The following is a 15,250-nucleotide window of genomic DNA, read 5'->3' on the forward strand; positions in this document are numbered from 1 at the left end:
ATTACTCCTCTGAAGGATAGCTGCTGGGAGATTATTAGGCTTTCTTGTACAATTGGTTGGGTACTATGAGATCATTGATTAGATGGGGTACAGTCTGGCAGGGCACTGGTTGCATTTTTATGTTCCACTATGGATGACCATATTGCAGAGATATCATCAATTATTGCTATAGGTTGGACCTACTGCTGTAGCTAATGTAGCAATTTATTCCATTACCGCTGGGTTTGGAATTTTCTTTTCTTGTACTCTGCAAAATTTTGTCTCCTCATGCAGAAGTACTGCAGGGAATCTGTAGGTTTTCTATAATTCTACATTCTACTGAGCTGGGAAGATTTGAGGGTGATACAATAATACTTTCCTTTCCTTTCAGTGCCTGCATTTTCCTTTTCAAAGTGTGCTTTTAACAGACTTGGTTGAAGCTGAAATACACTCAAGTCCCTATCTGGGAATCTCTAAGATATAAGAGTTAAAGATTAATGCTGACTCATTCACGATGCTAATGGATCAGTGGTGTTCTTGCTTCTGCTAGGGTCGATTTTTGGTGAGACAACAGCAGTCCACCTTAATTTATACAACCCAGTGACATGATATGAGAACAAAATCATACAATAGGTCCATATGAATGATACAATTATTTTAGAATTGTATGTTAGTTTTTTATTTAGCTACTATTGCATTATTTATAACTTAAATTTCAAAATGTTCATATTACCTATTTTTTATGAAAAAGAATGGTTCCCCAAATGCAGTAATTTCATTTTGAAGTCATCCTCAAAAGCAACATTATATCTGAAACTGTACTGAAGAACACCAGGCACTTGAAGAACAGCAGAATTAAATTGAAGCCTCCTTCTGTAGACTTCTGCAATACCTGCAATATAATCATCTTACATTGCTCTTCCAGGAGTTCTCACTTAGTTATTCTCTTCAACTATTGTATTTTATGTGGATTTAAATAGAACCTTATCATTTGTTTGGGGGTGGGGAAATCAGATATAATTTCAAATTAACTTAAAGTAATTGTAATGTCACAAGATTGGATAGAATAAACTGTATCAGCAAACTGTATGAAAACAAAAAATACCACTGTAAGGCAAAAAATACCCCTCGGCCACAGCCCACTACCAGGCTATAGCCTATTCAAAACTGGGCCATGCAAGCAATGGGCCTCCATGCAGGGCTTAACTTATTCAAGCAGCAGGCCAGTGTGCACATATGCACAGCTCAACTCACACAAACAGTGGGCCGACATGCACACATGTGCATGCACTGGCCCTGGCTTGCTAAATTGAGTTGTGTGTGCATGTGTGTGCGCGTCAGCCCACCACTTGCACAGCCCAGTTCCCCCCCCCTTACTGGTCCCCCGAACTGGGCCGCCAAACTGCAATGGTTGGAGACCACTGCTGTAAGGAGTTACTTGTGAATAAAATGAAACAAATAACAAGTAGCATTTTTTTTTCAAAAACTCTCAGAGAAAGTGGAAGTACTGTATATTAAATAGTTATTTTCTTACAAGAAATATAGGCATTATAATATGTTGCTACATTTATCTAAACAGATGCAAATCATTAATCCTCAACAAAGTTTAATTAACGTAGGACTTTTAAATCCTCATGACTATCAAAATTTTAAAAGAAAGATTTTTATCCTATGATATTATCATGATAGTGGAGACATTCAAAGTGACTGTTTACTATGGTTTACTATAGTCAGCCAAATGTTTAGACTGGATTTGACATTTTTATCCGCTTAACCTAATGATGGTGGTGGCATGACGATGATAATACAGAACTGAGGTAGAATTGTGCCCAGATTTTATCTGCAGAAACTTAATTCTACTAACAGAAATATGACAGGGGATTCCACTACATTCCTGCAGCATTCAAAATATATGAAGCCAACCCAATAGCACACCTTCTCTATGATGCCAGACAATGCCCATTTCCAAATTTGCACCACTAGAGCTTGTTCTGAACAGATTCCTAAGATTGACCCTTCAAGTCCTAAAATGTCTCTCTAATACCACCTTGAGTCTAGAGACAGGCCTGGTGAAAGTGGAGGCTAGAATGTAGGCAACCATAATCAATTACTGGCCTAGATTATTCTTTTTCCTTTTTGGCTTCCACCCACTTACTATAGGAATGATTTTCAGTTTACAAAGAATTAAAATCTAAAATATAGTGACAACTAAAATTTCATCCTTGGGGTCCTTGGGATCTTCTCCAGCATAAGATATGATTAGGCTGAAGTTCTCATTCAACCCTGTAACAGACACAGAGCACCAACCTGACCTATCCAGGTTCTCATCTTCTTTCTCCAGTTAACCGAACAGGTTCTCTGCTTCCCTTAGGGCCATGATGGCGAACCTAACACACGTAAACCAGAGCCTCTCAACGGGCATGCGAGCTGTCATCCCAGCTCAGCTCCACCGTGCATGCGTGCGTGTGTGCCTCCTGCCGGCCAGTTGACTTTCGGGTCTCTATTGCATACACGGGAGATATGCGTGCATGGCGGGAGGTGGGTCACACACGTATATGCATGGGGGGTGCAGTGTGGCGGGTGCATCCCCCTGCACCCTGTTTTGGTTGCAGGTGGCTTCAGGGAGGCCTGTTAGGCCCAAAACAGGGGGGGTGCACTGGGGGGTTGCACATGTATGCGCAGGGGAGCACAGGGGGTCACACGTGCATGTGCAGGGGCGGGGCACACAGGAGTGGTGTCGTGCATACATTGCATTATGGGTGTGGGCATGGGCCTGCGTGATGTCACATGCGCGTAGTTTCAGCATGCAGTGACAAAAAGGTTAACCATCACTGCCTTGGGCATAATTAACAAATCTTGATATACTGATCCAAATGGCCTTTACTTTGGCACAATGTCACACCCTCCCCTCAGCTATCCTTGAAGACTGATACAGGAAGACTCCTTACCCAGAGAGACCTTGTGACTCTAGACCAGGGGTCTGCAACCTTAAACACTCTAAGAGCCATTTGGACCCATTTCCCACAGAAAACATCGGGAGTCACAAAACCTGGGTGGGATGGCCAACTCAACGTCACTCCTTCCCAGTCACATGACAACCCCCACCAGCCATGCCTACCCAGGTTTTGTGGCTCCCGGTGTCTTCTGTGGGAAATGTTCTGTCTGTCTGTCTGTCTCTCCCTCCCTCCCATTTGTTTTTCTCTTTTTTCTTCTTTCTTTCTTTCTCTCTCCCCCTTCTCTCACTTCTCTTTTCCCTCTCTCATTCTCTCCCTCCGTCATTTTCTCATTTCTCTCTCCCCCTCTCATTTGTTTTTCTCTTTTCCTCTCCCTCTTTCTCTCCCCCTTCTTTCTCATTTCTCTCTCCCTCTTTTCCCTCTTCTCTCTCTCTCTCTTTTGTTTCTCTCTTTCTCCCTCCATCATTTTTTCATTTCTCTCTCTCTGTTTTTGTCCCCTTCCCTCCCTCTCTCTCTCCATGTCTGTCTGTCAGTGTGTCTCTTCTCTCTCTCTCAAAAGCCAAAGCCGGCGAGCTCTCCTTGGGGATCCTTCCTACTCCTTTTCTTTCTTCTTGGCAACTTTTCGGAAATCCCGGCTGGCTGAGGAGTGAGCACGATCCACCACGGCAGCTTCACCAAAGACAACCCTCCTCCTCTTCCCACGCTGTTAGCAAGGTTGGTGTCGGCCACAGATGGTTTGGGCCAGTGTCTCAGGGTGGAGAACAAGTCATGCAATTGGGTTGGCAGGGAGCCACAGGAGAGGGGTGAAAGAGCTGCATGTGGTTTGGGAAGTTGCTGACACCCGCTCTACACATATTTTTATTTATTTATTTTATTTATTGGAATTTGTCAAACAAAAACGAGAACAAGAATAAGAGAATAAAAATACAAAGACAGGGACGATAGGCACATTAGGGCACTTATGCATGTCCCCTCTACTATATAAAAACAATGAAATATGTACTTCTCCAGTTCCTACACTACAGACACATTTGTACTATCCTCAACTAAGCATTACTATATGAATACCCAAGGGCGCACAAGACAATTTTATACTTCCCTGCTGCTTTCAGATACCATCCCTGCTACAACACAGTGTTGCAAGTTTTTGCACATTTTTGCACAGCAGCACTTTGAATAACCTGTGCCACAAATCAGCTTTAATGAAACACCTTGGTGATAATTATAGTGTTTTGTAATAGATTTAGTTTAGATTTTTAATGCTCATTTATTGCTTTTTCTTTTTAGGCTTTTTAGATTTTAATGTAATTGTTATTTTTGTATTTTCTAAGTTTTTAGTTTATATCATACCCTCCTTATGATGTTCTTTGACCATAAAATAGCTTGTTTGATTCCTATCTGTTAATAAGTTCCGTTTTATTTTGGAGAAGAGCCATCTTTTACTCATTTTATAAAATGACATTTTAAAATACAATATATTACTAATACAGTAGGGCAGAGTGAGGAGTTGAAAAATATGTGAGAAGGCGGCAATTATAAACCACTTCTGTGCTTTTTCACGAAAAACCCTACATGAATACCTCCATGAAGTTACCAAAAGTTATGTTCAACTCATGGGCATTTTCAAGAAGAATGCTTCACTAATTTATATGCAGAATCAAACAGCCCCAAAAGTTTCTCAAACTTAACAATATTTTTTTTTTAAAAAAAATTGAACTGTTGGGCCAAGTTTATCAATGAATTATGTTTTGTGGTAGTTGAAAGAAAAAAATATAATTTTTTATTATTATATCATTAAAGATGCAATATAGTAGTGTAGCTATATGACTTGTATAATTAGACAAAAATGTACCTAATGTTGATAAATGAATACAAATAAGTTAGGAAATGTAGATACAGTATATTCAATGTATTCTGAAAGCAGGTTGTTAATATTATGTCATTTTAACAACCTTTGTATTTATGATTAAGAGCACTTTGTACTATTTTGCAGCTAAACATTTTCGACAAAACAGCTCTCACTTAACACTATGACAATCATATAAGACTCTCACACCCACCTCTATGACCTCGTGTGTTCTTCACGACCATGGGGAACTCCAACACTTCTGCTTCATCAATCATTTTGGCAAAGTTTTCATGACCCCCTAGAAAAAAAATAGTCAAAGCTGTAAAAAGGGATACACACAAATGTGAGTTTTGGATATTTTCTTGTGGTTACAATGCAAAATTCTGTGATTCTAGACCAATGGTGTCAAACTGGCGGCCTGAATATTCTCAGGGTACTTTCTAATATTTTCAAAAGTTTATATTAAGGGGTAAACAGGGGTGAAATCTACACATGAATTATGGCATAGTTTTAATTGTGTCCTGGATAAAAATAATTTCCTATAAGTATAAAATTAGTAAAGGTAAAGGTCCCCCTCGCACATAGGTTCTGGTCGGTCCCAACTCTAGGGGACAGTGGTCATCTCTGTTTCAAAGCCAAAGAGCCAGTTACTAGTCGTCTCCATGGTCATGTGGCGACATGAATAAATGCTGAATGCACACGGAACGCTGTTACCTTCCCACCAAAGTTGGTTCCTATTTTTCTACTTGCATTTTTACGTGTTTTCAAAATGCTAGGTTGGCAGAAGCTGGGACAAGTAACGGGAGCTCACTCCGTTACATGGTACTAGGAATTCAAACCACCAAACTGCCAACCTTTCTGATCGACAAGCTCAGCATCTTAGCCACTGAGATGTCCCTGTAAATATAAAATTAGCTTACATTGTATTGGTACAAGTTATAGCTTTTCTACTTGCAAATTAGCTCTGCCTAAGAACAGAGCTAAAATGAGTGTAGGACCATTAGAAGATGATCCCGTAGTTATTATAGAGAGGATATATTTACATCTGAATGAATTTGGGAAATATAGTGGATTACAAATAAATTAGGAAAAATCAGGAGTGATGTTTATATAACCATAGTAAAGAAGAAGTGGATGTATTGAAAGGAAAATATAAATTAAAATTAGTAGATAGTATTAAATATTTAGGTATTGACATTCAAAAAAATATTCAAGAGTTTAAAAAATAAATTATGAAAAGTTAAAGAAAGATATAAAAGATAAAATAGATAAATATAAGAAAGTAAAATTATCATGGTTTGGAAGAATTGCAATGATAAAAATTACTAAATTTACTAAAAATTAACTTTTTGTTTTGGATGATCCCAATTAAATTTTCGGATCAAGAATTAAAGCAAATGCAGAGGTTGCTGGAGATGTATTGTAATGGAGGTAAGAGAGCTAGAATAAGTAAAGCATTATCGTATGAACCCTTAAAAAAGGGTCGGCTGGGTCTTCCAAATGTTATAAATTATTGGGTAGTTAATCAATTAAAGGTAGTCCTAGATATTATAGCACCACCTAGAGATTTAATATGGAGGAATATAGAATTGAAAGAATTAAGAAGAATATGTGATCCAATAGAAACATATTGATTTAAAAATGATATTTAAAAAATTGCTAAGAGGATTCAAAATCCCTTTTTAAACTTTTTGATAGAACTATAGAATAAATGGAGATACTGGTTAATGCCAGGAATTTCTCCTTTAACACTGGTGGTGGAAATAGAGAAATTCCCTAATTGAATTGAAAGAATTGATTAGCAAATTAAAAGAAAATCAGATATATAAATGGGAAGACTGGAAGAACAAGAGAAAGAATATAATACAACTAAAGAATGTTTTGTTGAGAGTATACTCCTAGTGTTGGGTAGGCAACATATATCTATATACAATAACAAATGGCTGTTGTTGCTTTAAATGGGTGAATGTACTTATCAGCTGTAATTAACTCTACAATAAGAGGGAGTCAGGAGAGCTCACTCTCTCTCTCTTCTTGTCCTAGGCTTGATAACTACTTGCTTGCTTGATGACTGGAGTGGGAACTTCGACTATAAGTAATTGTTTGTTCTTTGAATTGTGTTTGGACATATATCTACTATCACTGCTTGTGAAGCAATTATTGGTAGTAAAGCTACTTGCTTTTTACTAGCAGAGTCTGAAACTCTATTCATGTGTTTTTTCTACTAGCAACGTTCTTTCTCTCTAGCTGTACATTCCACTGTGCTATTTTCTGTCTCCCAATGGAGATACCCCTAACACTGGTTATGGGCCCAGTATACCCAGTGTACCCATTGTATCCATAGTGCCAGCTGCAGCGTTAAGAGAGTGGAGTTGCTACACACGTTATAGTTTTGCATATATCTGGTTAGTCAGATATATCTGGGAAGATGGCACAAGGCCAAACTCTGAATTTATCGTTGGTCACCCGGCTGGATGGCACAAACTACATATCCTGGTCTGCAAAATATAGTTTGCTATTGCGTAGTGAAGGGCTATGGGATGTAGTACAGACCCCACCGGATATCACTGTCTAGGATGCAAATGATGATGATGATGCAAAGAAGATTGCAGAGTTCCAGAGGAGGAATGATCGGGTGTTATGCATTATCGGTCTCACACTGGCTGACCAACAACTGAGTCATATACGAGGTGAAAATTCTGCTGCTAAATGTTGGGACAATTGAAAAAAACTGTATGTTCGAGACTGTGGGTGCCCATATTAATATTACAAGAAAACTCTTTAGAACACAACTCACCAAGGGTGGTAACATGTTGGCACATCTGAACTACATGAAACAGATGTTTCATGTAGTTCAGAGCTACATGAAAAAGAGTTAATTTTTTCAGAGCAGCACCAAGTTTATATTATTCTCTCATCACTTGATGAAAGCTACGATTTTGTAACATCTTTTGAAGTTCTATCTCAACAGGACATTACATTGAGCTCCACTACCTCAAGACTGCTAGAAGAGTCTAGAAGAAGAGAAGATAGAAAACAGTTAAGAGAGAGGATGCCAGAGAGCAGTGATTTACCTAGTTATGTATATACTGTAAAATGTTGTTATAATTGTGGTAAGAAGGGTCACATTGCCAGGTTTTGCAAAAAACCAAAACCACATAAACCTCTACAATCTAGAAAACATGAGATTAATGTGACTATAGCTAATAATGCATCATTTAACCACAATTTGTGGATTATCGACAGTGGGGCATCGGTGTGCATTACTAAAGATAGAAAAAACTTTGTAAAGTTGGTCACAAGTAAACAACACGTTTCTTTAGCGAATGGGTGGAGGCTAGAGCAGTGATGGCGAACCTTTTTTGGCTCACGTGCCACAAGTGGGGGGAGCGCAGGGGGGTCGAGTGCCGGCGTGCCGCACCCATAATGCAACGCGTGACCCCCCCCAGTGCGCATGCGCGCACAACACGCGACCCCCCCATTTTTACATGCTTTTTTCACCCTCCCCAGGCTCCAGGGGCTTTATAGGAGCCTGGGGAGGGCGAAAAGAGCCTCCCCCGCCCCCCCCGGAGGCCCTCCGGAGGCTTCCCTGAAGCCTTCGGAGCGCTTAAAACCACCCTCCGAGCAAACTGGAAGTGACTTCCGGATTGCTCGGAGGGTCGTTTTAAGCGCTCCGAAGGCATCAGGGAAGGCTCTGGACGGTCTCTGAAGCCTTCGGAACACTTAAAACGACTCTCCGAGCAACCCGGAAGTCACTTCCGGTTTGCTCGGAGGGTGGTTTTAAGCATTCCGAAGGCTTCAGGGACAGTCCCTGAAGCCTCCGCGGGGGCAGGGGAGGCTCTTTTCGCCCTCCCCAGGCTCCTATAAAGCCTCTGGAGCCTGGGGAAGGCAAAAAATAGCTTTTAAAAAGGTGAACTCAGCTGGCCAGCACGCGCATGCGCGCTGGCCAGCTGACAGGGCAGTGCCTCGCGTGCCCTGACAAATGGCTCTGCGTGCCACTTGTGGCACACGTGCCATAGGTTCGCCATCACTGGGCTAGAGGTATCGGCTGAAGGTATTGCTAAATGTCCATGTATTGCTGAAACATTGCCTATGTTATATGTACCAGAAATTAGGTTTAATTTGCTTTCAGTTAGAGTTTTGGTTAATCATGGCTACATTGTAACATTTAAAGGGGATAATTGTTTTATTGAAAAAGGGGTATTAGGGTTACTGCTAAGCTACAAGATGGGTTATACGTAATGTCTGATTCCTATGTTGTTAATTCTCTGTGTTCGAATGTTAAATCCCACAATGAGTGTATTCACTTAATGCATAGGCGAATGGGACATATCAGTTTCAAAATGTTGCAAGAAACAGTGAAGTTAGTTGATGGAGTGAAGATAAAGCCATTTAGCCAGTATATAAATGGTAATGTTTGTAATGAACAGAAGAGTAGAGCTACTCCAGCTAATAGGTTAAACGGGTTTAAGACCAAGAAACCATTAGAAGTGGTATTTGCAGACTTAATAGGGCTAATGAAACCTAGTTTGGGGGTGCCTGTTATGTATTAAGCATTTTAGACCACTATTCAAGATATGGTTTTTGTTTTTTGTTTTAAAAAGTCCGGTAATAAGTCCTGAGTTACCAAGGCGTTCTACATGAGGAACTAAGCCACCTGATAGGTATCAGGCAACTATGGCTTATCAGATTAACAAAGTTCCTGCAACATACCATGAATTGACCACATTTCCTCTAGAAGATCAAAAGGAATGGAGAACTGCAATGACTAAAGAACTTAAGTCTTTGGAGAATATGAAAGTATTTGAAAACACTGATTTACCTCCAGGTAAAAGAACTGTTGGTAGTAAGTGGATATATAAAATAAAAACTGGAGTAGACGGAGCCATAACATATAAGGCTATACTAGTGGCTCAGGGTTTTGACCAGCCACAGATTACGATGAAGTGTTCGCACCTAGTCTAAAATCCACTACACTTAGAACCGTTTTAGTTTGGGCTGCAAAAAAAAAGTATTTGATTAAACACTTAGATGTAGAAACAGCTTATCTACATCCACCATTACAACACACAGTCTATATGAAAAAACCAGCAGGAATCAAAGACAATGACACGTCTGAATGTTGGCTTCTGAAGAAGAGTCTTTATGGCTTAAAACAGTCTGGTTATGAGTGGAACCAGTGTGTAGTCAACGCTTTAACTAGCATCGGATTTAAAGCTGGTTTAGCTGTTCCATGTCTGTTTAGGATGGAAAGGGATGGAGAAGTTTCATTACTTCTTTTATTTACCGATGATATAGCATTGTTAACTAAGACAGAACAAGAGGCTATTCACATAATTGAACAGTTAAAGAAACATTTCACTATAAAAGATCTAGGTGAAATACGTCAGTATTTAGGATTAAGGATTGATAAAACCAGGGGAGGGTTTAAAATATCACAGATGGATAAAATAAACAATTTATTGAAACAGTTCAAGATGGAACTATGTAAACCATCAAAGAATCCTATGAGTCAGGATTTCAACAATAGCAATGAACAGAGTGCTATGTTTGATAAGGGGTTGTACTAATCACTAATCGGAAGTCTGTCATATCTAAGCAATTGGCCAAGGCCTGATATTGCATATAGCACAAACCAATTAGCTAGGCATAATTCAGACCCAACTGAGAGGCATTGGAAGGCTGTAAAAAGGATTTTAAGGTATTTGAAGCAAACGATGCACTATGCGCTGTACCTTGAACCTAATGAGGAGCTAAAGTTGACCGCATATGCTGATGCAAGTTTTGCAACAGATATAGACGCAAGAAAGTCAACGTCTGGAATAGCTGTATTCTTGGGTAAGGCATTGGTTGGATGGTGATACATTAGGCAGAAATATCTGAGTCTGTCTACTATGGAAGCAGAATTTTCACGTCTATCACTACTATGTACTGTTATAATATGTTACAAACAGTTACTGATAGATCTAGGAATAGAAGTAAATGATTCTATTACCGTCTACGAGGACAACCAAGCAGCTATTCAAATGGCTACTAATTTGGCAGTTACAACTAGAACGAAACATACAGATCTGCGTTATTTGAATGTACGGGAGAGTATTAAAAATAAGCTAGTGGAGTTAACATACTGTATGTCAAAAGATAATATAGCCAACCATTTCACAAAGGCTCAGGGTGCAATTAAACATAAATAAAGTTGTGAACGATATGGACTGAAATTGTGAATATATATTGGCTACCCAAAGGGGAGAATGTTGGGAGTATACTCCTAGTGTTGGGTAGGCAACATATATCTATATACAATAACAAATGGCTGTTGTTGCTTTAAATGGGTGAATGTACTTATCAGCTGTAATTATCTCTACAATAAGAGGGAGTCAGGAGAGCTCACTCTCTCTCTCTTCTTGTCCTATGCTTGATAACTACTTGCTTGCTTGATGACTGGAGTGGGAACTTCGACTGTAAATAATTGTTTGTTCTTTGAATTGTGTTTGGACATATATCTACTATCACTGCTTGTGAAGCAATTATTGGTAGTAAAGCTACTTGTTTTTTACTAGCAGTGTCTGAAACTATTCATGTGTTTTTTCTACTAGCAACATTCTTTCCCTCTAGCTGTACATTCCGCTATGCTATTTTCTGTCTCCCAACGGAAATACCCCTAATATGTTTTATCAGATATTAAATTAAATTAGTTGAATTTAATACAATTAGAGAAATAGATAAAAATGGAAGAAAGATTTGAAAAGAGCTAACAAAATCTGATTTGAAATAATTATAAAAGAATGTGAAGTGAGTGAAGAATATATACGTAAAGGAAGAATTGGGAAAATATATAGAATATTAACTGAATTAAAAGATCAGCAATAAGTCTAAAATTAATTTGTGAGTCAGATTTAGGAAAAATAAATGATAATGATTGGAAAAATATTTGGAATAGAATACATAAGAGTATGTCAGAGTTAAGGAAAATGGATATAAAATGATATGGAGGTGGAATCTAACACTACGTAAATTAAATCAAATAGATGTTAAATATACAAACATATGTTGGAGGTGTGAGAAAAAGGTTGGAACATATAAACATGTCATGGAATTGTGATAGTGCATAAAAATATGGGACATGTTTAGGGAAATTAGAGCACTTTTGAATGTAAATTTAGATATGCCACTGAGGATTGCATTCCTGTTGATAGTGGAAAAACAGGATATACCATATTTTTTGGAGTATAAGACACATCTTTTTCCCTCCTAAAAGAGGGTGAAAATTTGAGTGCGTCTTATACACTAAATGTAGCCCCCACCACCCATTGGCCCCCATCCTTTGGCCTCTGTCTACCAGCAATTTACCTCCTTGCAGCAAATGGGAAAATGGGGCTTGTGGGGAGGCAATAGGTTATGGCAATCCCTACAGCCTGAAACGGCTGATCATCGGGAAGCCGGTGCTGAAACTGAAACAGACTGTTTGCTGCATGCTGGGAGGCAGAGGTAGATTTGTTTTCCCTTGTTTTCCTCCCAAAAGCTAGGTGCATCTTATATTTTGGAGCGTCTTATACTCCGACAAATACAGTAAATGAAACAAAAAAGGAATTGATTGTAAATTTTATAATGGCAGCTAGATTAGTGATGTCTAAATATTGGGGATGAAATTGGGAAATTCAAAGAAATGAATGGTATAATGAAATATGGAGTATGGCAACAAATGAGAAATTAACAATAGAAATTACATTTTAAAAAGAGATGATTAAAGTAAACAATTATAATGACATTTGGGGGGATTTTATAAAAACAGTGTTAGTGGAAGGCAAAGGGAATAAACCTATTCAAGAATGTATGTTGCTTTGGAGGGGATAAGGGCACAATTGGAATATATTGTATATATTTTAGTTGATATAGAAGAAGAAATGTAAGTAATAAAAATGGTCTGCTGGGGGTGCATGCAGTGTAATATTTGCATTTTTTTGTATTTGAATTTATACATATTATGTTTGTATTATTTGTATTAAAAAAGAAAAAAGAAACCTGAGGTATGCTCTCCCCTGAGACCAACACCTCCCCCTGTTCCTGAGCCATTTATGGTGGAAGGTGAACAATATTTTGAAGTTAAGGAAATCTTGGACTCCCGTACACATAGATACCTGGTGATGTGGAAAGATTTTCTAGCCACCCAAAACAAATGGGTTAATCACCACCACGTTAGAACTCTAAATTAATCAAATGGTTTCACAACCAATATCCTAATAAACCTGAATGAGACAAAATGGTTCCTTTTTCTTTCCTGTTTATTATGTTATATAAGCCATCCTTCTTTTGGGAGGGCAGCATGTCAGATCCCCTGCTGGGACGCTGCCATTCTAATGCAGGAGGAGGCTATTGAGGTTGCAGTCTCTGCATGCTTTCATTTTTTTCTTGTAACTGTGTGGGATTTAGGGAGGGGGGCTATCCTGAAGACAGATGGGCTTCATCCCAGCTGGTCCTAGCCTGACAGCAAGTCATGCAAAAGAGAATACGTGACTCGCCCTATAATTCTTAGAATGAGTCTTAAATGGAGTCTCTTCCAAAGCGAGCCTCACAATGGCATATTTCCTACAAACTGAAGCCTATCTTCATAGTTATTTTAATGCTGACTGAATGACTGTTGGCTTACCTGAACAGTCATTCTCTGGGCGCTGCGGGAGAGTCCAAGCATGGGTTAAATTCAGTCTATCTGCCCTAGGACGGAGTAGATTTTTCTTTAAACACGCCTCCCTTTGCCTCGTTGAGGTCAGTTTAAAAACGAAGGTTTTATCCATTGCAGGATGCCTGTCTGATATTCTTGTTCGAAATAAAGAGTCCTGGACATCTTGTTAGACATCTTGGGCGGGTTTGGACTTTCCTGCAGCGCCCAGAGAATGACCGTTCAGGTAAGCCAACGGTCATTCTCCTGTGCACTGCTTGGAGAGTCCAAGCATGGGACATACCCAAGCTATTGTGTCCCAGGGAGGGAAGAGTTCGTGTCGAGAGTATCTGTAGCCAAGGCTACCCGCTGCAAAGCACGTCTGCCAAAGGAGGCTTCAGCAGAGACAAAGGTGTCAATTTTGTAATTCCTGATGAACGCTGTGGGGGACGCCCACATAGCCGCTCTGCAAATGTCAATGATGGACGCTTGGGTTGCCCACGCTGTTGTAGTGGCAGCACTCCTTGTGGAGTCTGCAGTTCACCCTACCTGGCATGGGCCTACCCTGGTGTTCAAAGGCCATTTTAATGCAGGCCCGCAGCCAATGTCCAATGGTCAAGGAGACCTTTCGGCCCAATGAAACAAAGAATAACTTCGAGCGTCTGAATTCCTTGGTCCTTTTAACATATATGCGTACAGCTCACTGAATGTCTAATTTATGCCAAGAGCGCTCCTTAGGGTGCTTAGGTCTGGGGCAAAAGTTGGGAAGTATCACCTCCTGGGCCCTGTGGAAGTGAGTGTTCATTTTTGGAATAAAGGTGGGATCGAGTCGCAGAATGACCCGATCATTGTGAATTATACACAGTTCCTCCCTGACTGAGAGAACTGCAAGCTCTGACACCCTCCTAGCGGAAGTAATTGGCACTAGGAAGGCAGCTTTGAGAGTCAAATGACGAAGACTGGCAGTTCGAATGGGTTCGAAAGGCGCGTTTCTCAAGGCTCGCAAAACATACAGTAAATTCCAGGAAGGATATCTGTGTATAGTCTTAGGACGTATGTTGGATGCACCCTTCAGAAAACTTTTGACCTGAGGGTGTTGACTCAGGGACTGGGAGGAGTTCCTCGCCAGGATAGTAGACAAGGCGACGGTGAGTGTTGGGCGCCAGCCCCTTGTCCAACCCATCCTGAAGGAAGTCCAGAAGTTGAGGTATGGATGCTGATACGTCTTCAATACCACGCTCCTTGCACCAGACGGAAAAGGCGACCCAGGTCATGTCGTATATGTGTGTCGTGGATGGCCTTCTGGATGCCTGGATGACCTTGTCAGAAAGATTTTGCTTCCTCAGGAGCTCCCCCTCAAGTGCCAGACGGTCAAGTGCAACCACTGGGGACCCAGTTGACTGACGGCCCCCTGGCTGAGGGAGATCTGCTCCTGAGGAATTATCCACGGTCTCTGAAGGGAGAGGCTGACAAGGTCCACATACCAGGACCTCCTGGGCCAATGCGGGACAACGAGGATCTCCGCCTCCTCCGCTAGAAGCTTGGTGATACCTGCAGAATGAGTGGGAGGGGCGGGAATACGTAGAGTAGTCCTTAGGGCAACTCGCACCTCAGCACATCCGTCCCCTCCACCTGGGGCGAGTGGTAACGCAAATAGAACCTGGGCAGGTGTGTGTTGACCTGAGTGGCGAATAGATCAACTTGCGGTTGGCCGAACCTCCGAACTATCCGTTGGAACAGAGCTGGATGTAGACGCCACTCAAAGTTGTCGATCGTCTGACGGCTCAGCCAGTCTGCCCTCACGTTGCTTCT

At 40.4% G+C, this 15,250-nt stretch overlaps 1 protein-coding gene across 6 annotated transcripts in view; it reads right to left on the reverse strand.

Annotated features, from left to right (window-relative positions):
• Positions 1 to 15,250, reverse strand: part of RIMKLB (ribosomal modification protein rimK like family member B) — an 83,551-nt gene that overhangs the window by 20,018 nt on the left and 48,283 nt on the right. For all 6 annotated transcript variants that reach the window (XM_081941805.1, XM_081941809.1, XM_081941808.1 and 3 more), the window contains exon 5: positions 4,994 to 5,080. In XM_081941805.1, the coding sequence (XP_081797931.1) occupies positions 4,994 to 5,080 (87 nt within the window). The remainder of the gene's footprint in view (positions 1 to 4,993; positions 5,081 to 15,250) is intronic.

This window comes from Natrix helvetica (assembly GCF_964273705.1).
Source record: "Natrix helvetica genome assembly, chromosome: 2".
Lineage (NCBI taxonomy): Eukaryota > Metazoa > Chordata > Lepidosauria > Squamata > Natricidae > Natrix > Natrix helvetica.